The 26812-nt window shown below is 42.0% G+C and overlaps 1 protein-coding gene across 50 annotated transcripts in view; it reads right to left on the bottom strand.

The window, feature by feature from the left end:
- The window catches only part of neb (nebulin), a 79633-nt gene that overhangs the window by 48457 nt on the left and 4364 nt on the right, over positions 1-26812 (bottom strand). For 44 of the 50 annotated variants that reach the window (XM_052493614.1, XM_052493613.1, XM_052493618.1 and 41 more), the window contains exons 4-58: positions 25734-25808; positions 24531-24641; positions 24219-24326; positions 23867-24076; positions 23540-23644; positions 22590-22694; positions 21926-22030; positions 21705-21812; positions 21017-21133; positions 20263-20364; positions 19759-19866; positions 19464-19568; positions 19202-19300; positions 18488-18592; positions 18152-18259; positions 17905-18018; positions 17409-17606; positions 17109-17216; positions 16763-16861; positions 16404-16508; positions 16053-16160; positions 15622-15933; positions 15012-15218; positions 14716-14820; positions 14276-14383; positions 13844-14155; positions 12678-12884; positions 12366-12470; positions 12146-12253; positions 11715-12026; positions 11398-11604; positions 11176-11280; positions 10947-11054; positions 10491-10802; positions 10151-10357; positions 9928-10032; positions 9661-9768; positions 9155-9466; positions 8740-8946; positions 8527-8631; positions 8325-8432; positions 7927-8238; positions 7636-7839; positions 7333-7437; positions 7070-7177; positions 6626-6937; positions 6335-6538; positions 6032-6136; positions 2956-3063; positions 2512-2823; positions 2221-2424; positions 1918-2022; positions 1655-1762; positions 1225-1536; positions 883-1086 (exon numbers count right to left, since the gene is read on the bottom strand). In XM_052493614.1, the coding sequence (XP_052349574.1) occupies positions 883-1086; positions 1225-1536; positions 1655-1762; positions 1918-2022; positions 2221-2424; positions 2512-2823; positions 2956-3063; positions 6032-6136; positions 6335-6538; positions 6626-6937; positions 7070-7177; positions 7333-7437; positions 7636-7839; positions 7927-8238; positions 8325-8432; positions 8527-8631; positions 8740-8946; positions 9155-9466; positions 9661-9768; positions 9928-10032; positions 10151-10357; positions 10491-10802; positions 10947-11054; positions 11176-11280; positions 11398-11604; positions 11715-12026; positions 12146-12253; positions 12366-12470; positions 12678-12884; positions 13844-14155; positions 14276-14383; positions 14716-14820; positions 15012-15218; positions 15622-15933; positions 16053-16160; positions 16404-16508; positions 16763-16861; positions 17109-17216; positions 17409-17606; positions 17905-18018; positions 18152-18259; positions 18488-18592; positions 19202-19300; positions 19464-19568; positions 19759-19866; positions 20263-20364; positions 21017-21133; positions 21705-21812; positions 21926-22030; positions 22590-22694; positions 23540-23644; positions 23867-24076; positions 24219-24326; positions 24531-24641; positions 25734-25808 (8766 nt within the window). The remainder of the gene's footprint in view (positions 1-882; positions 1087-1224; positions 1537-1654; positions 1763-1917; positions 2023-2220; positions 2425-2511; positions 2824-2955; positions 3064-6031; positions 6137-6334; positions 6539-6625; positions 6938-7069; positions 7178-7332; positions 7438-7635; positions 7840-7926; positions 8239-8324; positions 8433-8526; positions 8632-8739; positions 8947-9154; positions 9467-9660; positions 9769-9927; positions 10033-10150; positions 10358-10490; positions 10803-10946; positions 11055-11175; positions 11281-11397; positions 11605-11714; positions 12027-12145; positions 12254-12365; positions 12471-12677; positions 12885-13843; positions 14156-14275; positions 14384-14715; positions 14821-15011; positions 15219-15621; positions 15934-16052; positions 16161-16403; positions 16509-16762; positions 16862-17108; positions 17217-17408; positions 17607-17904; positions 18019-18151; positions 18260-18487; positions 18593-19201; positions 19301-19463; positions 19569-19758; positions 19867-20262; positions 20365-21016; positions 21134-21704; positions 21813-21925; positions 22031-22589; positions 22695-23539; positions 23645-23866; positions 24077-24218; positions 24327-24530; positions 24642-25733; positions 25809-26812) is intronic. The other 6 variants (XM_052493667.1, XM_052493665.1, XM_052493663.1 and 3 more) reach the window with 6 other exon arrangements.

Raw genomic sequence — 26812 nt, 5'->3', positions numbered from 1 at the left:
TAGTTGAGAGAATGATACTTCCAAAGTTGTGGCAAAATGGCTTAAGAACAACAAAGTCAAGGTATTGGAGTGGTCATCACAAAGCCCTGACCTCAATCCTATAGAAAATGTGTGGGCAGAACTGAAAAAGCGTGTGCGAGCAAGGAGGCCTACAAACCTGACTCAGTTACACCAGCTCTGTCAGGAGGAATGGGAAAAAATTTACCCAACTTATTGTGGAAAGCTTGTGGAAGGCTACCCAAAACGTTTGACCCAAGTTAAACAATTTAAAGGCAATGCTACAAAATACTGATTGAGTATATGTAAACTTCTGACCCAATGGGAATGTGATGAAAGAAATAAAAGCTGAAATAAATCATTCTATCAACTATTATTCTGACATTTCACATTCTTAAAATAAAGCGGTGATCCTAACTGACCTAAGACAGGGAATTTTTACTAGGATTAAATGTCAGGAATTGTGAAAAACTGAGTTTAAATGTTTTTTTTAACCTGTATTTAACTAGGCAAGTCAGTTAAGAACCATTTCTTATTTTCAATGACGGCCTAGGAACAGTGGGTTAACTGCCTGTTCAGGGGCAGAAAGACAGATTTGTACCTTGTCAGCTCAGGGATTTGAACTTGCAACCTTCCGGTTACTAGTCCAATGCTCTAACCTCTAGGCTACCCTGGCTAAGGTGTACGTCTGACTTCAACTGTATTAGATAGGGTCTTGGACTTGTTGTTGGGGTGGACCTTGTCCTCCCATGCCTTAGTGTAGAAATGCTGCAAGATATCATATGAGAATGGCAGCTCCATAAAACCTCAAATTGGATTTTGGTGATGAATTCTGGTGTAACAGGAAACTGTGTAGTTAGCTGGAAGATATTAGTTGAAATTTACCTTGTTCATGATCTGGGCATTACTTTTGGCCAGAACGATATCCATGCTGTCGAGGGGGCTTTTGAAGGCCAGAGTGCTGGGGTGCTGCCGGTATTTCCTCTCACTCAAGATCTCGGCGGCCTTCTTTGCTTTTTCCACATCAAGTGAGCCAATGGGGACCCATCCCATTCCCCTGAGCCACTTCGTGTCAGCCCTGTACACCGCCTAAGAGGGATATCGTACTCCCATTACATGGTGCCATCTCAAACCTTTTATCACTGGGTTTGACTAGTCCTGGGTGCTTCATTAACAACGTGAGTAAACATTTTACAAGAAAGAGTGGAATGAACTTTTTAAACTTACCTCACTATTAATGTCATAGACATGTCTGGCCTGGACGACATCACTGGAGTCTGGCAGACAGGTCCAGTTGTGCAGGCGAGTTCTGTAGTTGAAGTCATTGACCTGGATCTGGTTCTTCTTGCACAACTCAAAGGCCATCATGTCCAATGGGAGGTGGAACTTGGTTTTGGACTGGTGGAAGTCCTTCTTGTACAGAGCATCACTGGCAATCTTAGCTGAGTTAAGCGCCAGCACGAGCAGAGGGTCATCCTCGACACAGCGAGCTCCAATGTGATGGCCAACCTGTTTACGGTAGCCTGCCTTGTACTTGTACTATACCGAACCAAAAAGGTAGAAAGTATGTAATGAGGATTTCAGTAAATTAAAGGTGTACACAGTATTGATATAGTCAGTTCCTTTGTGATGATGTGATAACAAAATAAGTACTTACATCACTGATAATTTCCCTGCCGTGCTTGGCTGCGATGATAGCAATGGCATCATTGCGCAAATCATAGCCCTTCTTTTTATCCTCTTCCATTGCTTTTCTGTATTGGTTCTGTATGAAGAAGAAAATACAACGTCCATAGATATGGGTATTTCAAATGTTTATTTTATTTAATCTTTATTTAGCCATGATTTCTCTACAATAAGTATTATTTGTGAACATATACATTCATCAGGAGGGTTACCTTTGTGCCACCATTTACTTACCCAACTGTAGTTGGACTTGTTTGCATTGGCCAAAACCACTTCCATCGCATCTGGCATAATGTGGTTCTTGGTCTTGTCCTTCTCCCAGGCCTCAGTGTACGCTTGCTGCAATAACGAGTTTCAAGTTCAAACTAACAACATTAAGTGCCTCTTCATATCATCGGCTCAAATATAATGCAAAGTAGGGGAGATCAGATTACATTAAAGCAGGTTTAAATGATGGAATCATTATTTGAATATAATCTACCAGGGGAAACATACGAAGGCAAAGGATTAGTAAATATATACCACTTAGTCAAATACCTTGTTGGCATTATCATTATTTTGTTTCGCCAAAACCATTCCCATGTCTTGAACTGAGCTGGTGAACTTAAAGTTGCTTGGGTGCTGACGATACAGCTTCTCACTCAGGACCTCTGAGGCTTTCTTTGCCTTCTCAACATCAAGTGAGCCGATGGGAACCCATCCGATACCTTGTAGGCTCTTGAGATCAGCCTTGTACACAGCCTAGACACAACAATACCACAAAGGTCAACATGGCCAGAATAAAAACAATCACACTGGAAAAACATGATCTAGTTAATTCATACTTACATCACTCGCTATGTCATAGACATGTCTGGCATGGACGACATCACTGGAGTCTGGCAGACAGGTCCAGTTGTGCAGGCGAGTTACATATTTGGCATGGTTGACCTGAATCTGGTTCTTTTTGGCCAACTCAAAGGCAATCATGTCCAATGGGAGGTGGAACTTGGTTTTGGACTGGTGGAAGTCCTTCTTGTACAGGGCATCACTGGCAATCTTAGCTGAGTTAATAGCCAGCATAAGCAGAGGGTCATCCTCAACGCAGCGGGCTCCAATGTGGTGGCCAACCTGCTTACGGTAGCCAGTCTTGTACTTGTGCTACAGAAAGCAAATATGAAATGGCAGTGTTGAGGGTTCTCTTAATTTTCCAGAAGTACATTTTATTTATTGTGTCATGGAATAGTTAAGAAATATAATCGGTTACGATGGCTAGATGTTCAATGAACTTACATCACTGATAATTTCCCTGCCGTGCTTGGCTGCGATGATAGCAATGGCATCATTGCGCAAATCATAGCCCTTCTTCTTATCCTCTTCCATTGCTTTTCTGTATTGGTTCTGTATGAAGAAGAAAATACAACGTCCATAGATATGGGTATTTCAAATGTTTATTTTATTTCATCTTTATTTAGCCAGGTAGGCAAGTTGAGAACAAGTTCTCATTTACAACTGTGACCTGGCCAAGAATAAAACAAAGCAGTTCGACACATACAACAACACAGAGTTACACATGGAATAAACAAAACATACAGTCAGTAATACAGTTGAAGAAAATCTTTATACAGTGTGTGCAAATGAGGTAAGATAAGGGAGGTAAGGCAATAAATAGGCCATGGTGGCGAAGTAATTACAATATACCAATTAGACACTAGAGTGATTGATGTGCAGAAGATGAATGTGCAAGTAGAGATACATGGGTGCAAAGGAGCAAGATAAATAAATAAATACAGTATGGGGATGAGGTAGTTGGATGGGCTATTTACAGATGGGCTATGTACAGGTGCAGTGATCTGTGAGCTGCTCAGACAGCTGGTGCTTAAAGCTAGTGAGGGAGGTAAGAGTCTCCAGCTTCAGTGATTTTTGTCATTCATTCCAGTCATTGGCAGCAGAGAACTGGAAGGAAAGGCGGCCAAAAGAGGAATTGGCTTTGGGGGTGACTAGATATACTAGACTAGAGATATACCTGCTGGAGCGCGTGCTACGGGTGGGTGCTACTATGGTGACCAGTGAGCTGAGATAAGGCGGGGCCTTACCTATCAGAGACTTGTAGATGACCTAAAGCCAGTGGGTTTGGCGATGAGTATGAAGCGAGGGCCAGCCAACGAGAGCGTACAGGTCACAGTGGTGGGTAGTATATGGGGCTTTGGTGACAAAACGGATGGCACTGTGATAGATTGCATCCAATTTGTTGAGTAGAGTGTTGGGGGCTATTTTGTAAATGACATTGCCGAAGTCGAGGATCGGTAGGATGGTCAGTTTTACGAGGGTATGTTTGGCAGCATGAGTGAAGGATGCTTTGTTGTGAAATAGGAAGCCGATTCTAGATTGAATTTTGGCTTGGAGATGCCTAATGTGAGTCTGGAAGGAGAGTTTACAGTCTAACCAGACACCTAGGTATTTGTAGTTGTTCACATATTCTAAGTCAGAACCGTCCAGAGTAGTGACGCGGGGCGGGCGGGCAGGTTTGGGCAGCGATCGGTTGAAAAGCATGCATTTAGTTTTACTTGCATTTAAGAGCAGTTGGAGGCCACAGAAGGAGAGTTGTATGGCATTGAAGCTCGTCTGGAGGTTAGTTAACACAGTGTCCAAAGAAGGTCCAGAAGTATACAGAATGGTGTCATCTGCGTAGAGGTGGATCAGAGAATCACCAGCAGCAAGAGCGACATCATTGATGTATATAGAGAAGAGAGTCGACACGGGAATTGAACCCTGTGGCACCCCCATGGAGACTGCCAGAGGTCCGAACAACAGGCCCACCGATTTGACACACTGGACTCTGTCAGAGAAGTAGTTGGTGAACCAGGCGAGGCAGTCATTTGAGAAACCAAGGCTGTTTCGTCAGCCGATAAGAATGTGGTGATTGACAGAGTCGAAAGCCTTGGCCAAGTTGATGAATACGGCTGCACAGTAATGTCTCTTATCATTGGCAGTTATGATATCGTTTAGGACCTTGAGTGTGGCTGAGGTGCACCCATGACCAGCTCTGAAACCAGATTGCATAGCAGAGAAGGTACGGTGGGATTCTAAATGGCCGGTACTCTGTTCGTTAACTTGGCTTTCGAAGACCTTAGAATGGCAGGGTAGGATGAATAAAGGTCTGTAGCAGTTTGGGTCTATAGTGTCTCCCCCTTTGAAGAGGGGGATAACCGTGGCAGCTTTCCAATCTTTGGGAATATCAGACGATACAAAAGAGAGGTTGAACAGGCTAGTAATAGGGGTTGCAACAATTTCGGCAGATCATTTTAGAAAGAGATGGTCCAGATTGTCTAGCCCGGTTGATTTGTAGGGGTCCAGATTTTGCAGCTCTCTCAGAACATCAGCTATCTGGATTTGGGTGAAGGAGAAATGGGGGGGGGCTTGGGCGGATTTCTATGGAGGGTGCCGGGCAGTTGACCGGGGTAGGGGTAGCCAGGTGGAAAGCGTGGCCAGCCATAGAGAAATGCTTGTTGAAATTCTCAATTATAGGGGATTTATCGGTAGTGACAGTGTTTCCTAGCCTCAGTGCAGTGGGCAGCTGGGAGGAGGTGCTCTTATTCTCCATGGACTTTACAGTGTCTCAGAACTTTTTAGAGTTTGTACTACAGAATGCACATTTCTGTTTGAAAAAGCTAGCCTTAGCTTTCCTAACTGTCTGTGTATAATGGTTCCTAATTCCCCTGAAAAGTTGCATATCACGGGGGCTATTTGTTGCTAATGCAGAACGCCACAGGATGTTTTTGTGCTGGTCAAGGGCAGACAGGTCTGGAGTGAACCAAGGACTATATCTATTCCTGGTTCTACAGTTTTTGAATGGAGCATGCTTATTGAAGATGGTGAGGAAGGCACTTTTAAAGAATAACCAGGCATCCTCTACTGACGGTATGAGGTCAATGTCATTCCAGGATACCCCGGCCAGGTCGATTAGAAAGGTCTGTTCACTGAAGTGTTTTAGGGAGCGTTTGACAGTGATGAGGGGTGGTCGTTTGACCGCAGATCCATTTCGGATGCAGGCAATGATGCAGTGACCGCTGAGATCTTGGTTGAAAACAAGCAGAGGTGTATTTGGAGGGCGAGTAAGTTAGGATGATATCTATGAGGGTGCCCGTGTTTACGGATTCCGGGTTTTACCTGGTAGGTTCATTGATCATTTGTGTGAGATTGAGGGCATCAAGCAATGATAGCAATGGCAATCAAATCACAATTGATTTAAAATGCATTTATAAAAGGTTACAACATACTTTACTGAAGAAAAAAACTAAACAATAAGTATTATTTTTGAACATATACATTCATCAGGAGGGTTACCTTTGTGCCACCATTTACTTACCCAACTGTAGTTGGACTTGTTTGCATTGGCCAAAACCACTTCCATCGCATCTGGCATAATGTGGTTCTTGGTCTTGTCCTTCTCCCAGGCCTCAGTGTACGCTTGCTGCAATAACGAGTTTCAAGTTCAAACTAACAACATTAAGTTCCTCTTCATATCATCGGCTCAAATATAATGCAAAGTAGGGGAGATCAGATTACATTAAAGCAGGTTTAAATGATGGAATCATTATTTGAATATAATCTACCAGGGGAAACATACGAAGGCAAAGGACTAGTAAATATATACCACTTAGTCAAATACCTTGTTGGCATTATCATTATTTTGTTTCGCCAAAACCATTCCCATGTCTTGAACTGAGCTGGTGAACTTGAAGTTGCTTGGGTGCTGACGATACAGCTTCTCACTCAGGACCTCTGAGGCTTTCTTTGCCTTCTCAACATCAAGTGAGCCGATGGGAACCCATCCGATACCTTGTAGGCTCTTGAGATCAGCCTTGTACACAGCCTAGACACAACAATACCACAAAGGTCAACATGGCCAGAATAAAAACAATCACACTGGAAAAACATGATCTAGTTAATAAATACTTACATCACTCGCTATGTCATAGACATGTCTGGCATGGACGACATCACTGGAGTCTGGCAGACAGGTCCAGTTGTGCAGGCGAGTTACATATTTGGCATGGTTGACCTGAATCTGGTTCTTTTTGGCCAACTCAAAGGCCATCATGTCCAATGGGAGGTGGAACTTGGTTTTGGACTGGTGGAAGTCCTTCTTGTACAGGGCATCACTGGCAATCTTAGCTGAGTTAATAGCCAGCATAAGCAGAGGGTCATCCTCAACGCAGCGGGCTCCAATGTGGTGGCCAACCTGCTTACGGTAGCCAGTCTTGTACTTGTGCTACAGAAAGCAAATATGAAATGGCAGTGTTGAGGGTTCTCTTAATTTTCCAGAAGTACATTTTATTTATTGTGTCATGAAATAGTTAAGAAATATAATCGGTTACGATGGCTAGATGTTCAATGAACTTACATCACTGATAATTTCCCTGCCGTGCTTGGCTGCGATGATAGCAATGGCATCATTGCGCAAATCATAGCCCTTCTTCTTATCCTCTTCCATTGCTTTTCTGTATTGGTTCTGTATGAAGAAGAAAATAAAATATCCATAGATATGGGTATTTCAAATGTTTATTTTATTTAATCTTTATTTAGCCATGATTTCTCTACAATAAGTATTATTTTTGAACATATACATTCATCAGGAGGGTTACCTTTGTGCCACCATTTACTTACCCAACTGTAGTTGGACTTGTTTGCATTGGCCAAAACCACTTCCATCGCATCTGGCATAATGTGGTTCTTGGTCTTGTCCTTCTCCCAGGCCTCAGTGTACGCTTGCTGCAATAACGAGTTTCAAGTTCAAACTAACAACATTAAGTTCCTCTTCATATCATTGGCTCAAATATAATGCAAAGTAGGGGAGATCAGATTACATTAAAGCAGGTTTAAATGATGGAATCATTATTTGAATATAATCTACCAGGGGAAACATACGAAGGCAAAGGATTAGTAAATATATACCACTTAGTCAAATACCTTGTTGGCATTATCATTATTTTGTTTCGCCAAAACCATTCCCATGTCTAGAACTGAGCTGGTGAACTTGAAGTTGCTTGGGTGCTGACGATACAGCTTCTCACTCAGGACCTCTGAGGCTTTCTTTGCCTTCTCAACATCAAGTGAGCCGATGGGAACCCATCCGATACCTTGTAGGCTCTTGAGATCAGCCTTGTACACAACCTAGACACAACAATACCACAAAGGTCAACATGGCCAGAATAAAAAGAATCACACTGGAAAAACATGATCTAATTAATTCATACTTACATCACTCGCTATGTCATAGACATGTCTGGCATGGACGACATCACTGGAGTCTGGCAGACAGGTCCAGTTGTGCAGGCGAGTTACATATTTGGCATGGTTGACCTGAATCTGGTTCTTTTTGGCCAACTCAAAGGCCATCATGTCCAATGGGAGATGGAACCTTGTCTTGGACTTGTGGAAGTCTTTCTTGTACAGAGCATCACTGGCAATCTTAGCTGAGTTCAGAGCCAGCATGAGCAGAGGGTCATCCTCGATACAGCGGGCTCCAATGTGGTGACCAATCTGTTTACGGTAGCCAGCCCTGTATTTGAACTTAATAAATGATAATGAGATAGTTAGGTTTCATTCAAAAGCTGAAGTTCACACACCATTTATTCAATAAACAGTGTTTAACTTACATCGCTAGCAATGGATGTGCCCTGTTTGGCTGCCTGGATTGCAATAGCATCGTTGCGCAGGTCATAACCCTTCTTCTTGTCCTGTTCATTGGCAAGCTTATACAGTGTCTGTACAGGAGAAGAAAAACATGTTTTGAATGACAGAATTATGAAAATGCAGCCTAAATGAACAATACAATGAGGTGTGGAAGGAATAACCTACATTGCTGCAATTGATCTTGTTGGCTCTGGCCAAAACCACCTCCATTGAGTCTGGCATCATGTGGACAGTGGTCTTATCCTTATTCCAGGTGTCAATGTACGTTTGCTATAAGACAGATATATTTGTTAGTGTTTTGAAGTATCACCATGTATATGTGTATATAATATACTGTATACATATACAGTATGCATAGACATAGATGCAAAGAATGACCTTGTTCATGATCGCATTGTTAGCACTGGCCAGGACGAGGTCCATGGAGTGCATGTCTTTGGTAAACTTGAAGCCGCTGGGGTGTTGGCGGTAAAGTTTCTCACTGCCAATCAGGCCAGCTGTTTTGGCTTTCTCTACATCCAGAGAACCAATGGGAATCCATCCTGTGCCTTTGATGCAAGTCTCATAGTCACTTTTGTACAAATTCTGCAGAAATAAGTAAATACTGTCAGGTTCTAAATAACAGAGTAAAGGAATTGACGGACAACATAAAACATTCTCACAGATTTGGATGTGGTTTAACAGCTCAGAATAGGGGAATGGATCAATTATGTCAGGGAAAAAATAAATTGTATACAAAAACATGTTGTTTTTTTGTTTGTTGTTATGTATTTATGAGTAAAATAATACTCACATCACTAGCGATCGTCTGCATCTGCTTAGCCAACTCCACGTTCATGGCATCGGCAAGCACAGTGTAATGGTGCTGGATCTTCCTGTAGCCTGCATACGTCTGCACTGTGGAGGCATGTTTGGCATGCGCAATACTCATCATGTCTACTGGGGAGTGGTACTTCAGCTTGGACTTGTGGTAGTCCTTCTTGTAGTTCTTGTCACTCTGCAACCTGGCCACCTCCATGTAGTGCACCAGCAAGGGGTCATCCTGAAGATTACGGCAGCCCACTTGTTTTCCCCTATTCTTCTGGTGATTCAGCTTGTACTTGTACTGTGTAAATAAACAATGTATTATTCCCAGAACGAAAGATAATATTTCGAAAAATAAGAATTTATTGGACACAAGGTCCAATGGAAATTCCCCTTCTGCTTTATCCCAACCGATCTGATAGACTCACATACTCAAACAGAGGTTGGAGCACATTGTAAAATGGTTTTAAAGGCTTTTAATTGTTGGTCACTCACGTCGCTGGCGATTTTGGTGCCCTGCTTGGCAGCCTGGATGGTGATGGCATCAACCTTCAGGTCGTAACCCTTATTATACATTGCCTCCAGACCTGCTTTGTAGGTTTTCTGGAATGGAGGAGAAACTATTTATAAAAATATGACCAAAATAACATTTGTTAAATACTTCCAAGACCTATTTGAAGTTATATTGCAAAAGCATGATGGATACAAAGAGGAATATTTTGATGATAGATAGTAACACACGTGTGGAAAAGGTAGCCTTACCTGACTCATGTTGATAGCATTAGCCTTGGCCAGGACAATCTCAGGGGCATCTGGCATCACATGGACTGTGAGCTTGTCCTTGTGCCATTGTTTGGTGTATTCTTGCTGCAATCAAAATGATTCACCAATCAATTAACCTAGACTCTCATTATGAGACACATTAGAAATAAACTGTGATAACAGCTTTATTTTTCACAAATGTACACGTCTGGTCTGAGCATACCTTGTTCATGATCTTGTTGTTGTCAGTGGCCAGGACCATGTCCATGGAGTCCATCAGCTTCTTGAACTGGAATTTGGAAGGGTGTGTACGGTACTTATGTTCACTCTGGATGTCCGCGCCAACCTTTGCAAGCTCCACCGGCAGCGAGCCAACAGGAATCCATCCCGTTCCTCTCACATAGTTGTTCCAGTCAGACTTGTACTCGTACTGGTGAAAGGCATTAGAGTTGAGAAACGGGTGATTAGTAAAACAATAATATGAGTGGTAAGGATGTATAATTGATCAGCAATGTTTACTATGTTTAGTTGGTGCTATGTTACTATGTAACTGCTGAACTCACATCACTGCAACTGGCATTCATGGTGCGAGCCAGCTCAAGGTTCATGGAGTCAGGGAGAAGAGTGTAGTGGTGTTGGACTTTCCTGTAGCCAGTATAGGTTTGCACTGCAGAGGCTTGCTTAGCATGTGCAACACTCATCATGTCAACTGGGGAGCAGTACTTCAGCTTGGACTTGTGGTAGTCCTTCTTGTAGTTCCTCTCACTCTGCATCTTGGCCACCTGCATGTAGTGCACCAGCAAGGGGTCATCCTGAAGATTACGGCAGCCCACTTGTTTGCCTCTTCCCTTCTCGTACGCCAGCTTGTACTTGTACTGTAAAAAATATACAGGTGTTTAGTCAATTACAGAAGCGGCATCTGATCACATTAATTCTCTACACAGTTGATAGCTGATAAAAGTGACAGAAAACAGGATCTATGCAGCAAGCAAACAGAAATGAAATTATTTTACACTTACGTCACTGGCAATGGTAGTGCCTTTCTTGGCAGCCAGAATGGCAATGGCATCAGGTTTGAGATCGTAGCCGCTTCTATACATGTCCTCCAGACCGGATTTGTAGAGTTTCTGAAAAGGTATATAGACACAGCTTAGAAACAGAGCCCCAAAGTAGTTTTGATTCTATAGATTATGATTAAAATGACAGTAACTAGTAGTGACATTGGAAGATGAGACGGGATGATCATACCTGACTCATGTTGATAGCATTAGCCTTGGCCAGGACAATCTCAGGGGCATCTGGCATCACATGGACTGTGAGCTTGTCCTTGTGCCATTGTTTGGTGTATTCTTGCTGCAAAGTAATTGACACAAACACAGATAAAGAATAACATTAGGACAAACGAGATAACATCACATTTTAAACAATCTGTTTTTAATTTCCAATATGGTGTTACAGTTTATAGTTTACCTTGTTCATGATCTTGTTGTTGTCAGTGGCCAGGACCATGTCCATGGAGTCCATCAGCTTCTTGAACTGGAATTTGGAAGGGTGTGTACGGTACTTATGTTCACTCTGGATGTCCGCGCCAACCTTTGCAAGCTCCACCGGCAGCGAGCCAACAGGAATCCATCCCGTTCCTCTCACATAGTTGTTCCAGTCAGACTTGTACTCGTACTGGAGAATGAAACAAAGGCAAATAAATTAAGTATTTGACACCCGAAAGCTTTTTAACAGAAAACGTACACCCCTAGTACTAGGCTGAAGTCGCATAAACAAGTACTCACATCACTGCAACTGGCATTCACGGTGCGAGCCAACACAAAGTTCATGGAGTCAGGGAGAAGACTGTAATGGTGTTGGATCTTCCTGTAGCCAACATGGGTTTGTGCTGCAGAGGCTTGCTTAGCATGTGCAACACTCATCATGTCAACTGGGGAGCAGTACTTCAGCTTGGACTTGTGGTAGTCCTTCTTGTAGTTCCTCTCACTCTGCATCTTGGCCACCTGCATGTAGTGCACCAGTAAGGGGTCATCCTGAAGGTTACGGCAGCCCACTTGTTTGCCTCTTCCCTTCACATGGTCTTTCTTGTACTGGATCTGAAAGGAACAAGTAAAAAATCATCAGATAATCTGACACTATTCAAAGTAGGAACATTGTTGTTGACTACATCTTGTACAGCTTTTCATGTTGTCCTGGTGATTTATTGCATACTTACATCACTGGCAATATGTCTGCCATGCTTAGCATGGATGACAGAGATAGCATCTGGCCTCATGTCGTAGCCTTTGGCGATATCTTCCACCCACTTGTGCTTGTAGTGAGACTATGAGAAATCAAAGAAACCAGTCAAACATCCCCTGTCTATAGGCAATACTTGCACATCTTTAAAATGTCAGAGAAATTGAGTCTGTGTGTGTTTGTGGGTGTGTACTGACCTCACTCAGGGTCTGGGCGTTGTATTTGGCCTGGAGGAACTGAGGGCTGTCTGCAGGCAGGTTGTACGTGTGCTTGAACTTCTCGCCAGACGCTCTGTATGAAGCCTGAACAGAGAGAAATAACAAGGTAATGACAAGCAACATCCATAGTAGGGAATAAAATACATGGAATAAAAACATGAAAACCATTCATTTCCTCATATCTTGTATGTAAACTCAATAAATGTATGACTTCTGAAAGATTAGCCTTGGTGGGCTAAAATAGATCCTAAAAAACAATAAACGATAATCAAAGTTACTTTAAGTTCTTACGTCATCAAGTAACTTGGTGTTGGTCATGGCAAGGGCCATGTTCATCTGGTCAGTCAGACTGGTGAACTTCAGGGTGCTGGGGTGCACACGGTAGCCATGCTCATCTAGGGCTGCCTTGGCTGTCTTAGCCAACTCCACATCCATAGAGCCAATAGGAATCCAGCCAGAACCCCTGTACACGTTGTTGTAGTCAGACTTATAGGTGTTCTGTGGAGACACACAGCGAAACACATTAGGTATCACAACAGGTATTAGGACAGGTATCAGGACAGGACAGCTATCAGGACAGGTATCAGTAAAGGTATTAAAACAGGTTTTATAACAGGTATCAGGACATGTACAAAGACAGGTATCAGGACATGTATAAAGACAGGTATCAGGACAGGTATCAGGGCAGGTATCATGACAGGTATCAAGACAGGTATCGGGGCAGGTATCAGGACAGGTATCGGGACAGGACAGAACAGCTATCAGGGCAGGACAGGTATCAGGGAACGTATCAGGACAGTTATCAAGGCAGGTATCTGGACAGGAATCTGGACAGGAATCAGGACAGGTATCAGGACAGGAATCAGAACAGGTCAGATATCAGGACAGGACAGGTATCAGGGAAGGTATCAGGACAATTATTAGGCCAAGTATGCAGCCAGGATAGGTATCAGGGCAGGACAGGTATCACAACATGTATCAGAACAGGACAGGTATCAGGACAGGTATCAAGACAGGACAGGTATCAGTAAAGGTATCAAAACAGGTATCAGGACAGGGCAGGTATCAGGTCAGGTATCAGGACAGGTATCAGGTCAGGTATCAGGACAGGTATCAGGACATGACTGGTATTAGGCCAGATATCAGGACAGTTATCAGGGAAGGTATCAGGACAGATATCAGAATAGGGCAGGTATCAGGACAGGTACCAGGGCAGGTATCAGGACAGGGCAGGTATCAGGACAGGTATCAGACAGGTTCCTCTCACTCAAAATACACTATTGTTCACAAAAATAACTACTACTATTGTCAGCAATGGATGCGGTTAGTGTTGATGCCCACCGGATCGATAGTAGTTACTGCTTATGCACACAGGTCGATAGTACACTTACTCAGTCAAGCCTGGTTTCATACCATCATTATGGTATTGAATGGCAAGGATATTGAAATGAACTCACGTCGCTCTGGATCTCCATCATGGTACGAGCCAGCTGAACAGGCATAGCCTCAGGGAGAAGAGTGTAGTTGTGGAGGCTCTTCCTGTAGCCAGCATAGGTTTGTGCTGCGGAGGCTTGCTTAGCATGTGTAACACTCATCATGTCAACTGGGGAGCAGTACTTCAGCTTGGACTTGTGGTAGTCCTTCTTGTAGTTCCTCTCACTCTGCATCTTGGCCACCTGCATGTAGTGCACCAGCAAGGGGTCATCCTGAAGATTACGGCAGCCCACTTGTTTGCCTCTTCCCTTCTCGTACGCCAGCTTGTACTTGTACTGTACAGGAAATACAATGATGAATGTAAATACCATGAATAGCATGTCATGATTATGGTCAACTATGGTTAATCAATAAACCAAAATACAGATTTAGAATTTCTTCCAATTAATACATACATTGCTGGCAATATTAGTGCAGGCCCTGGCAGCGAGGATGGGGATGGCATCTGCCTTCATCTGGTGTCCTTTGAGAATGTCTTGACGGTGAGCGTATGTGTAATAGTTCTGTGATGAGGAGAACGAGAAATAAACACATTACTTACAGACACATTTCAATGAATGCATCATGGTAATATATATGTATGTGTGTGTGTGTGTGTGTGTGTGTGTGTGTGTGTGTGTGTGTGTGTGTGTGTGTGTGTGTGTGTGTGTGTGTGTGTGTGTGTGTGTGTGTGTGTGTGTGTGTGTAAAATAGGACTGTAATCAGTCAACATATAACCAACTATACAGTATAGATAAAGGCACATTTAAATGAATGCATGGATATGTATGTGTATTGATTGTGTATGATAGCAAAGGTATATAATAGTATGGACAGTGATCAACATGTAACCAACCGTGCTGATGTTGACAGCGTTGTATTTGGCTTGCATAAACTCTGGTGCATCTGCAGGGAGATTGTAGGTGTGCAGGAACTTCTCTCCACTGGCTTTATAGTCATGCTGCAAAAAAAACACATCATAACAACAATAGATTTAAATCAATACTTCTGTTCAGTTCAATTAAATTCCATGCAACAAAATGTATTTAATACAAAGTGTATTTCAACCAAATGTATTCAATAGAGAAATTCAATTCAATGGACAACCATGGATTAGATTTTTGGCCTTCCTAGTAAGTAAATACTACTCACAACATTCATAATCTTTTGGTTCTGCTTGCACAGCTCCATATTCATGCCGTCCATCTTGCTGGTGAATTTAAAGTTTTCAGGGTGCTGCCTGTACTTGTGCTCATCCAGAGCGGCGCCGGCCTGCTTGGCTAGCTCCACTGGAATGGATCCGATAGGGATCCAGCCAGTTCCCTTCACATAGTTCTCCCAGTCCGCTTTGTAGTTCACCTGCATCCGGCAAGGAGAGGAGACAATGTGAGAAATGCTGCAAAAAGCCACTACAATAAAAATCTAAAATGCAGCATTACAACTTACAAGTTAAAGCTAGAGTTTCTAAAGGCCGGTGGCTAGTACTTTTCCAACCAGCCTAGAAGTAGAAAATGTGCCAAACTAGCCACCAGTCCAGTGAAATGTTTGCATTTTTTAAATTTAACCTTTATTTAACTAGGCAAGTCAGTTAAGAACTAATTCTTATTTACAATGACAGCCTGCCCCGGCCAAACCCTAACCTGGTCGACGCTGGGTCAATTGTGCGCCGCCTATGGGACTCCCAATCACAGCAGGTTGTGATACAGCCTGGAGTCGAACCAATTATTTTGTTCTATCCCTGGGTAGGAGTCAGAGTACTCACATCACTGGCGTTGGTGTTCATGGTGCGAGCCAGCTCAAAGTTCATGGAGTCAGGGAGAAGACTGTAATGGTGTTGGATCTTCCTGTAGCCAATATGGGTTTGTGCTGCAGAGGCTTGCTTAGCATGTGCAACACTCATCATGTCAACTGGGGAGCAGTACTTCAGCTTGGACTTGTGGTAGTCCTTCTTGTAGTTCCTCTCACTCTGCATCTTGGCCACCTGCATGTAGTGCACCAGTAAGGGGTCATCCTGAAGGTTACGGCAGCCCACTTGTTTGCCTCTTCCCTTCACATGGTCTTTCTTGTACTGGATCTGAAAGGAACAAGTAAAAAATCATCAGATAATCTGACACTATTCAAAGTAGGAACATTGTTGTTGACTACATCTTGTACATCTTTTCATGTTGTCCTGGTGATTTATTGCATACTTACATCACTGGCAATATGTCTGCCATGCTTAGCATGGATGACAGAGATAGCATCTGGCCTCATGTCGTAGCCTTTTGCAATGGTTTCCTCCCAGCTTTGCTTGTAGTAGTTCTGAAAGAAAGCAATACGCTAAATAAGGACACTATTTCCACGAGACACTAATACAACACAGTATAGGCATGCAGTGCACACCCAAGAGGCCACGTTTGAATGTGGAGGAAAGATGTCTACACAGTTCAGAGTAGTGTGCTCTTTATAGAACGGGCAGGCAGTGATAATATGATAAAACATTTGATAATTCATGAAATTAAATATGAATATGAGGCATAACTAATTAGTCTTAGTCAACAGTACCTTGCTGATGTTGTAGGCGTTGCATTTGGCCTGAAGGAACTGGGGGTCATTATGGGGCAGCGAGTACTTCTGGTGGATCTCCTCAAGACCCTTCTTGTAGTGAAGCTGCAGGGGAAGAAGAATACAAATTGCATTGAGAAATTTATAGATATAAAATAGGTGTTCCATCCAAATAAATGAATTACTGATTGTTTCATCTTTATAAAAATAAAAAAATGTAATCACATTTGTACTAAGTTGAATATGTCACCTCTATGAAGTAAACAGTTTTCTCGACACAGGGAAACCGCCCCATGATGTCTAAATGATCTGAATAACACGATTCTATCATCCAATAATGTTACTATAATAATACTCACATCACTCCTCATTAGCTGGTTGACCTGGGCCTGCATCATGACTGGGTGGTCAGCGATGGAGGTGAACGGGACGGTGTCTGGGTGCTGACGGTACTTTCTCTGTGGAGAAAGTGGAGGACAAAATGGAACAAATTGGTCAAAGCAGATCTTGTTGTGTTTCTGTATTGTCAAAGCAGATCTTGTTGTGTTTCTGTATTGTCAAAGCAAGAAAAGACCAAACATAACAAAACATATTTTACAATTTATACTGTTTTTATTGTGAGAGTTATGGTATGGTTTCCTGAGTATTAACTACATTATGGCAAATAAACTTAAACCTTGAACTAGATCATGTTGTAGTAGCTACCTCATTGAGGATCTCTCCGGCTTTCTTGGCCTTCTCCACTTCCATGGAGCCGAAGGTGACCCAACCAGATCCCTTGGTGAAGTTGTTGTAGTCTGAATGGTATTCATTCTGTCGTGAGGGAAAATAACCAAGTGGGAGTAATACTTTCATTATACTTCTACCGTTTTTGAAATTTCCCCAGACCTTTAATAGGATGAAAGCAAACCAAATCAATCAGTCAATCAATTAGATCAATCAGCCAGATTAATTAATCAATCTATCTATCGATCAATCTATCAATCTGGTTGATGGTGTTCTTACGTCACTCTGGATGATGTTGGCATTCTTGGCCCGGTCCAGGGACATGGCGTCGTAGGGCAGGAAGTAGCGGTTGTGGATGGTCCTGTAGCCGGCCATGCTGGCGATACCCTGGGACTTCTTGGCCAGGGTGTTAGACATCATGTCCAGCGTGGTGATGTACTTGGTCTTTGTCTTCTCGTAGTCCTTCTTGTACTCACGCTGTGGAGAGAGTTTGAGAGAATTAGAAGGTGAGGCATCACATACTCTCTATGATAAAAAAGTGTTTATTTAATATAAAGTTGAGACGGGTCACAGTAAGCCCTTATACCCCTGTCACACTGACAGCCACTATCCTCATATTTCTGTTTCATACCAAAACTAAGTGGAATTGAATTTACTTTATTAGGTTTATTTGTCAAAGACATTGCACATCAACCAACATTTCAAATGTGCCAGATTAAGCTAGCCGACACATTTTTTGTCTAATCTTGATTCCCTGGGCAGGAAAATGACTTACATCACTCTGTATTTTGGCCACGTGCATGGAGTGTAGCATCTTGGGGTCGTCATGGATGCTGAGGGCTCCCACCATCTTTCCCTTGTTCTTCTCAAAATCCTTCTTGTATTTAACCTGAGGGCAAAGAGCAAAAGTTAGGTCAAGGCCTATACAACAAAGTACACCAAAGGAAACTGTCAGCATTATCAATATGAATACTAATATTACATGTATGTGTAGATGTTTATGTCAGTGCATGCATACTCACATCACTGGCTATATTTGTGTGGGCGCGGGCTGCAAGGATTGAGATAGCATCACCCTTAAACTCGAACTGCTTGGCTTTTGCTTTCTCCCAATCATACTTGTAACAATTCTGCACAGAGTTGCAAATACATTGAAGATATCAGTATCATGCAAGTAAAAATCAGGAGGGTTTATCCAATGAGGTCAACGATAACCAACTACAATGATTGTGAAATGATGTCAATACTAGCATATTATTTTCAAATCATATTATAACAAATGAAATTATAACTGGATTCGATTTACAACTGTATTTTTAAAACATTATCTACAGTATCATCAACAGAATTTGGCTTACATCACTAAGGTTAAATGCATTAACTTTGGACTGGATGAAGAATGGATAGTCTGGAGGCAGGGCACACTTAAACTTATCCAACTCATACGCCGCGTGGTAGTTGAGCTGGAAAAGACAGAAAGAACCTCATGAAAGTACAGTAGTCAGGTACAGGAAAATGTATGGTTGGCACTATGTAAATCAGAGGAGAGCTATATTGTGGAGAAGATGAGTACTACATGGGTCATTCCACACCACTAGAGGGCAGTGCTGCCTGTCTCAAAGGAGTGAGAGGCCTCTCCTTTTCAGAGTAGTCTCTCATAACTGTCAGCCCCCCTCCTCTCATTTGAGACTAGGGTTATTTTCAGCAGACTGAATGCATGTTGCTATTAATACTACAGAGAGAGAGAGATAACTCTCTCTGGTTTCCATGGCGTCCACAGGAAGACAGCTGAGCTATGTGCTAAGTGGATGAATGAGCATATTTTCAGGCAACAGCCTTCAGGAATCTTTAATGTCATGGCAACGGCTCAACCTTGAAGTCTATTTTCTGGTATATGTTCCAAAATTCTAACAAAATTCTAAATCATATATTTTTTAACAGGTTGTTCCATTGAGGTCATAATACCTATTTTGTAAGGGAGACAGATATACGTAATTGTAATTTCATACTGTAACTATTTAAAATTGAACTTAACACTCATATAAGGTCTGTCGCAAAAGTTGAATACATACATCACTCAGCTGTTTGGCGTTGATGGCAGATTGCACTTGAACAGGCGAATCTGTCACTTGCGTAAATTTCACTGTGTCCGGATGTTGCCGGTAAACTTTCTGCAAAAAAGTAAATTAAATTATATCAAAAAGTAAATTATACATATCAATATCAAGAATAAAAAAGAAAGAATTATGTCAATCTAATGTCAATCTTCAATCACTAATCATAGTGCAAATGACTGGTTATAATTTGTAATAATTCTTCAAGAGGCATACTTACATCTTTACACTGTGCAACTTTCTTATAAGCCTCATATTCTGGCGTCATGGTTTGAGGATAGAAACATCTCGTCTTGATGTCCTCATAATCTGCTTTGTAATTTTGCTGAAAAGACAGAAGAACAGATGATTCCTTTCTAATCACTGAGAGTGAAGTTGCCTGTAGTACACTGGACCCTGGATCAAACTAGTGCCCTATATAAGGAGTAAGGAGGCATTTGAGAGACAACCAATGTCTTACTCTTAACAAAGCCTCAGAGGAGAGAACAAAATAAAAACAATGCAACATGACTTACCTCGCTCTTTATCTCCTCCACTTTCTTGCAGTGAAGCATGTAGATGTCCTCATAGCTGCCAATATAGTGTCCCTTCACCTCATTCTTATACTTGTCTTTATAATGTACCTGTGAGGGGAGATAGAGGGAGTAAAGATGGATCCATGTAAGATCCATTCGCCACTTACATACAATAAAGGAGATCCACTTTAAATGATCGTTGCTGCCATTTGTAAAATGTCTTTCTTGAACTAACACTCGCACTTGTCTTTTCTTAATAGCACTGACTTTGCTGATAGCTACTTTATCGAGCAGAAATGTACTTACTATGACTGCGTTGTGTGGTTGTCTCACCTAGCTATCTTAAGATGAATGCACTAACTGTAAGTCACTCTGGATAAGAGTGTCTGCTAAATGACTAACATGTCAAATGTAAATGTAAAATGTGCTGTTCAATGATTTGTTGAACAATTTAAAAAACAAAACATTAACATCGTCAGTGAAGACTATAAAGGGAATACTCACGTCACTGAACTTTTGTCCAACAGAGTCCATCTTGAATTTGGGCGTGTCACAGTAGTTAATACTCGACCCCCTCGATTTCTCATAGCTGGCCTTGTACACTTTCTGCAAAAGGAGTGACCAGAGAAGAAATGATGAGCAGAAAATAATGGCAACCAAAAGTAGTTATATGTCTCAAATACATATCAAAGTTAGCACTTGGTTTCAATTGATGAAATTCGGCAAAATGAGTAAAAGTTTATCCATCTTATTCCCAAATATAAGGCTCTATGAATGGCTACACTAATTATTAACAAGTTGACAGTGAATGACTAGTAACTAACTAGACTCATCAAAGTAGTGCTTAGGTCATGTTACACCTTCAGTGGGTTAACTACAGTATAAGTGTAAGAGGGGGGGTGCACCCTTACTTACTGTCATGATTTAACTAGCAGGAATCTGCTGTGATAACTTCTACCCTGTCAGCAGCCAACTATCAAACTGTCCAACTAGCAAACTGCCAACTCTCTAGATAAAAATGTACTAGTAAAAACTATACAAGTTCATTTGAAACACGAGTAGTGACTTTTGAGAACGGAGATGAAAGATAACTGTTGCTGTCTGCCAGAACATGGGATGGGATACTGAATGGTTTTCTGTAACTAATGACTGCCTCTCATAGAAGAGATGTGATTGTTTAGCTTCCTGTAACTTCTGTCTATTTCAGTATGACACCTGTTTGGACCAATGGTTCAGTCTCCCCGACTTAGACACTTACGTCACTCAAAATGGTGCCAGCGTATCTCAGCTGCCTGAGCAGAGGGTTGTCAGAGGCTGGGAGAACATTGTAGTCAGCCACCGCTTTGCTCTTCTCATAGTCCTTCTTGTATTTGATCTGAGGAGAGAAGCATGGGTACAAGTCAAAACATTATACATATGGTTTGCTGTGATACAGTGATTCATGGCAAGGTTAATACAATTACTCATCATCATAGCAGATTTTGGATTGAAGTGTTTAAATTTGATTGAAAAATGCTTATAGGCAATGACTCCTTCTCAAAACTACAAAAAAAAGCTACAGTTTTGTTACCACCTACGTTTTAGCCTAAATGTATTTAAACTACTGTTTGCCAGTGATTTATTCTTTATCAAGTGTTCTGACTCTGGGTACAGAACATGTGTGGGCACATCTTGATGTCTGCGTGACAAAAGAGTCACGGTGTTGACTCACGCTCTGTTTAGAGCTCGAGGTCAAACCAGTGTCGTGTGTCTCTCTGCTTGCTGCCGCATGAGATGGATCTATAAAAATATACTCAGCCAGCTCCCACTTCCCTGCTTATTTTCTCTGAGAGAAGCAGAAGACAGCTGGTTGGTTGGTTAGCTGGTTGGTTGGTGTGTGTATGTGTGTGTTGTGTGTGCTTGTGTGTCCTCCTTTATGTCCCTCTCTTTGAGGGCTATAGACTCACTGAGCTGGCAGCGTGACCAGCCTTCTTGTTCTGTTTGTATTCTGGCGTCTCAGTTTGCATAAAATTGATTTGGTCTTTTATGTCCTCATATGCAGCCGTGTACTTTTTCTGAAATGAGAAAAGATAAATATTGATATGACGAGTTATGACTTGATGAAGGCATACTGTAATGTAATTTATGCCAATAACTATTAATATGCTATACAATAGTGGGGTCTTACATTGCTGATGTTGTCCATAGCCACCCTAGCAACAGCCACATCAATGTAGGGCGTCTCGCACCAGTGGCCCTTGACGTTCTTGTTGTAGTCCTCATGGTACTTGAGCTGCATGAGAAAAGCAAGGAAAAGTCAGACTTTGGGGTCATTTAAAATAAGCTACTGAACTACAATGGAAAAATAGAGGCATGACACAATCAAGAAACACTTAAAATATTATCTGTCAAAATGTTGCCTTAAAAGTCATTCAAAACAGAATGATATGAACATTATAGATGGACACTAAACTTGTTTGGGCCTCTGCAGCTACAGGGGGTGTATAAAACATGTTGGGAGCGGCGGGGATTTAAAATAATCTCAGGCTATTGTCGTTGCGCCACGTCTGTCTGCCAGAACAGGGCTGCTGCCTTCCAATAATATCATGGAGCAGGTGGCAGTCATCCCCCTCTATCTCCCAGGGACAAGGACAGCAGGGCTGGGGACCTCACCCATGTCAGGCAGTGACTGACAACACCCACTGGTCCACCTTGTCCTCACTGTCAGGACTCTACAGCTGAGGGCTATGATAATGATTCTCTCAAATGTCTACATTACAATGCTGTCAAGAATGATGAGAAGCCATTGTCAATTAATCAGTGTGTGTCTGTGTCTATGTCACACCACTTACGTCACTGCGCTGTTCAAAATGTTTCTTGGCCAACTCCATATCATTAGAGACAGCCAGAGAGGTGTACTTCGCCGTGCGTTCAGCATGACCCTTCTTGTACAAGATCTGCAGAATGGAGCAGAACAGAATGGTGAGAGGAACAGAAGAGACACAGAAGGGAGACAGGAAAGTAAGGAGAACAGTGTGTTAGAAGGGTGTGTGCTGGATTCAAACCCATATTAACACCAGCTTATTCGCTCTGAAGGCAGCAGCAGTGACCGCTAGGCCACCCCAGGCCATGACGAGATGTATCTCTAATCAATAGTTGACCTTTGACACAACATGTGATGCCTGTTAGCTACACGTGGTAATGCTCTGCTTGATGATATCTAACTGGATAAGCCAATACATTTGAACAGCGGAAATCTGAAGTTCACTTTTTTTTAAAGAGCGACAGCAGTGACCATTTTAATTGCATCCTACATGTAGAAATAGCTGCTCAGAGGAAATGGTTCCATATGGAACATCTGAGTCAGCAGAAAGCAAAAAGCTCAGGGAGCAAAAATAGAGTTTTTAAATGAAGGGGGTAAACTGTGTTTTCCTGAAGTCTGATTGATGTTGGACACCTTACTGTCCTAATGTGATGTGAGCAATGAATTGTTCCAAGTGAATTACAAAGTGAACCACCACACTCGTGGACGTGGTTCAGCTGACTGACTGACGCAGACACTGCATTCTAGGAAGTGTTGTTGAGAAGGATATTTATGACTTACAACATTTAAATCATAGAACAACCAGTTATAACAATCACTCAAGTGTAAAAAATGAATGCTGTTCAAATACAACTTACAGTAACTTTAAAACAGTACTATAAAACCGACCGAATAACATTGATATCAACTTGCTGTAATCACAAGGAAACGTGTATTTAAGTGTAGGTTAGAATACCAACAGGTAGTTGCAGTACTCACATCACTGAGGACCTCCTGTGCCTTTGCCACCCTGCGCAGCTCAGGAGAGTCACTGTAGGGATAGCACATGGTCTTGTCCTCATCCCAGGCCTCTGTGTACAGTTTCTGATCACAAAGAAAAACAAAAGGAGAAGTTGCATCGGCTCAAATATAGAAAAGCAATCTACCTTTTTTGGAATAAAGATGAATTACTTAGATCATTCTTGATTCATCTGAATTGAGTAATCTACGTACAAAATATTATTATTATCTCCTACGACTCAATAAATTAGCCTGGGACAAGTGTTGTAACAGCACCACTACAGTGAAGGCTGAGTATGAAGTTACCTTGCTGTAGTTGGCAGCATTCTTCACAGCCAGGACAAGCTCAGGGGCATCAGGGGGCAGCAAGTACCTGTCCTTAGTCTCATCCCACTTGGCCCTGTACAGAACCTTGCTGATCAACTCCGAGACATGCTTGACATGGGCGATCTCTCTGGCCTCCCCATCGTACAGACTGGTACACTTCACCTTATTGCCCTCCATCCGGTATTTCACCTGGTAGGGGCAATGAGTCAAGTGTAGATTTGACCAAAGTTTTATTTTGATATTATTATTAGTGACAGTGCAACATTGACTGAGACTGTGATATATGATATCTATCAGAAAAGCGGACAGAATAGAACCGAGGCCTCCATACCTCAGACAGCTGCTCCTGAGCCTTCTTGATCCGGACCATCTCAGGGGTGTCAGCCGAGATGTCATAGGGTTTCCCCTTAGCCTTGTCATAGGCATGACGATACTTGTTCTGTTAGGGACACATCGGAACAATGTAACTTCATAATCATGATCCAAAAGGGGGGCATGAAAAAAGCATTGACTTGGGTTCTCTTCATTAGGCAATATATGGAAGAATACTGAAGGAAACAGAAAAGGGACTACCTAGACTTTTTAAAACGTTTTGCTACGATGTACCTAATGAACATGACCTGGTTGTAATGGGCTTGCTTACGTAGGAGAACAAGTCCAGCATCTTCTGGCTGTGGGCCAGGTAAGGAGTCATGAACTTGGAGGTGTCCACCTTAGCCTTCTTCCTGACGACTCTTCTCACCGGAACGCCAGACTGGGGAACAGAGGTAAGGCTGTTAGTCATGTGTCAAACTATGACTGTTGTTCCTTTATGAGAGGAAACCAGGCCAGAGGTACACATCCATTTACAACAAAGAGGCTTGTGAGACAATACAGAGAAACCAGAAACAAGACAGAATCAATGCTACTGTAACAATGACAGAATATTAGTATTATACTAGGTGTAATATAAATAAATGGGTAAACAAGTTAATGACATTTTGACTATCATAAGTCTCTTACAAAAGGGACACGTGTGTGAAAGCAACAATGACTTAGTCTACTTCATGCTACTCTGCAACCAAGTTCACTTACCTGCAAGAATTCATTGCAATGGCTGATTAAAAAAATCACCTTAGCTACTAATTGTGGTATTTGACTGTATCAAGGCATTAAATGAAATGATTACATGACAATGTATTTCTACATGGAGGTAATGGGATGGGAGATAATATGGTATTGGCTAGGTTAAGGTCTAGTAGGGACAGAGGATAGGACTTATTATCAGGGCTACAGGAAAAGAAAGGGACTGAGGGAAAGGGACTGAATGAAAGAAAGGAAAGGGACTGAGGGAAAGGGAATGAACGAAGGAAAGGAAAGGGACTGAGGGAAAGGGAATGAATGAAGGAAATTAAAAGGAAAGGAGACTGAAGGAAAGGGAAGGAGAGACTGGCCATGAACAAGCCAGTGGACAAAAGCAGTGGTGAACAAGACACAATTGACTGCATGCATCATTTAGCAAAATCTGCCTATATGAGGGCTATTTCATCAATCACTCACTAGCCTGAGAAAATGTACATGAAGTCATGATTTGTGAATTACCCAAACAATCGCCTTTTTGTTTGGGAACTCACTTTTGGAATGGCCCAAAAAATGTCTTCCTCGACTTGAGTAAATTGTGAATTGTTAAACAAGGTAGTTTGTTCAATAATCCACAGGGTCACGCACATCGTCTTTTTAAACAGTATCCTTTCTAGAATTTCTCTCCTTTGTTAGGCTTACATCTGTGGAATAACCCCCATGACATGCAAGCACAACCAAAGCATCATGAGCTGCATGTGCTGTTTATTTCACTGTTGTCTTCTACCTGTTGATTCACCTCTGCTCCCACCTGAGTTGTGGTCTGGTGAGAGGTGGTCGAAGTCACCGTCTCCTCAAAATACTATAAATATAGGAACAACTCGCTGGTTTCAAAATCGCCATTACAAGCAAAAGGAAGACATATCACAAATGTATTGGATGGAGTTTTCCCCCAGCTCTGGTGCAATAATTCCCTGATCTCTGACACATTCAGTTAGCCTTTTATACTGTAAACAACATTGATAAACAGTAATACTCATTCTTATACTCACTTAATACTCATCTGCACTGTCACCAGTGGTAGTTAATTCAGATATTCTACTTTCAGCACTAACGTTCAGCTACAGTCTTTGACAATTAGCATAATGATATAATAACTACATTCACTATAATGTAATAAAAGGTTCCATATATCCCAGATCCCTCCAGTGACCTTGAAGGTGTCCTTTTGGATCCTGGTATATACTGTGATTACTGAAGAGTGTAATGAAGCCTCTATTCCAGGGGGAAAGAGGAGTAGGAGCCTATAATAGCCCTGAATGACTGCCTGACTGACGGCTCTGTCTGCCTGACTGACTGTGTGCTGGTTGCCTGCCTGCATCTGACAGAGCCCTCTGTCCAGACCTGGGTTCAAATCTACTTACAATAATTTAAAATACTTTAGCTGGTTTTGACTGGGACAATGGAAACAGTAGAATATTTGCAAAACATGACCTCACTGGCTATTCTTGTTGGTTATTCCATTAACAAGTCCATTGTCCTTGTTGTAAATAGTCACTATGAATCCTAATATCAACAAGACAGCTAAAACTGTTTTAATCCTTAGTGATTATACTAATACATCTCCTTACTATTAGCTTAAATCAGAGAAACATACTCTACTAAACTAAAAACATTCTCACACATGTTCCCTGAATAGCCTGTGTCTAACTTTAACTAAGCCAAACTTATAACCAGTGGCCTCTGTGAGTTGAGAGTGAGACATTGTTCTCTAACTCAGGAAGGTACTCATTGCCATACCATTAATAGGGGACAGCCCGATGAACACATCTAACAACCCTACTGGTGGAACTGTCTAGAAAACCC

The sequence above is a fragment of the Oncorhynchus keta genome, chromosome 34, assembly GCF_023373465.1.
Source record: "Oncorhynchus keta strain PuntledgeMale-10-30-2019 chromosome 34, Oket_V2, whole genome shotgun sequence".
NCBI lineage: Eukaryota > Metazoa > Chordata > Actinopteri > Salmoniformes > Salmonidae > Oncorhynchus > Oncorhynchus keta.
Note: the sequence above shows the minus strand (reverse complement) of the source record. Positions and strands in the feature narration are given on the sequence as shown.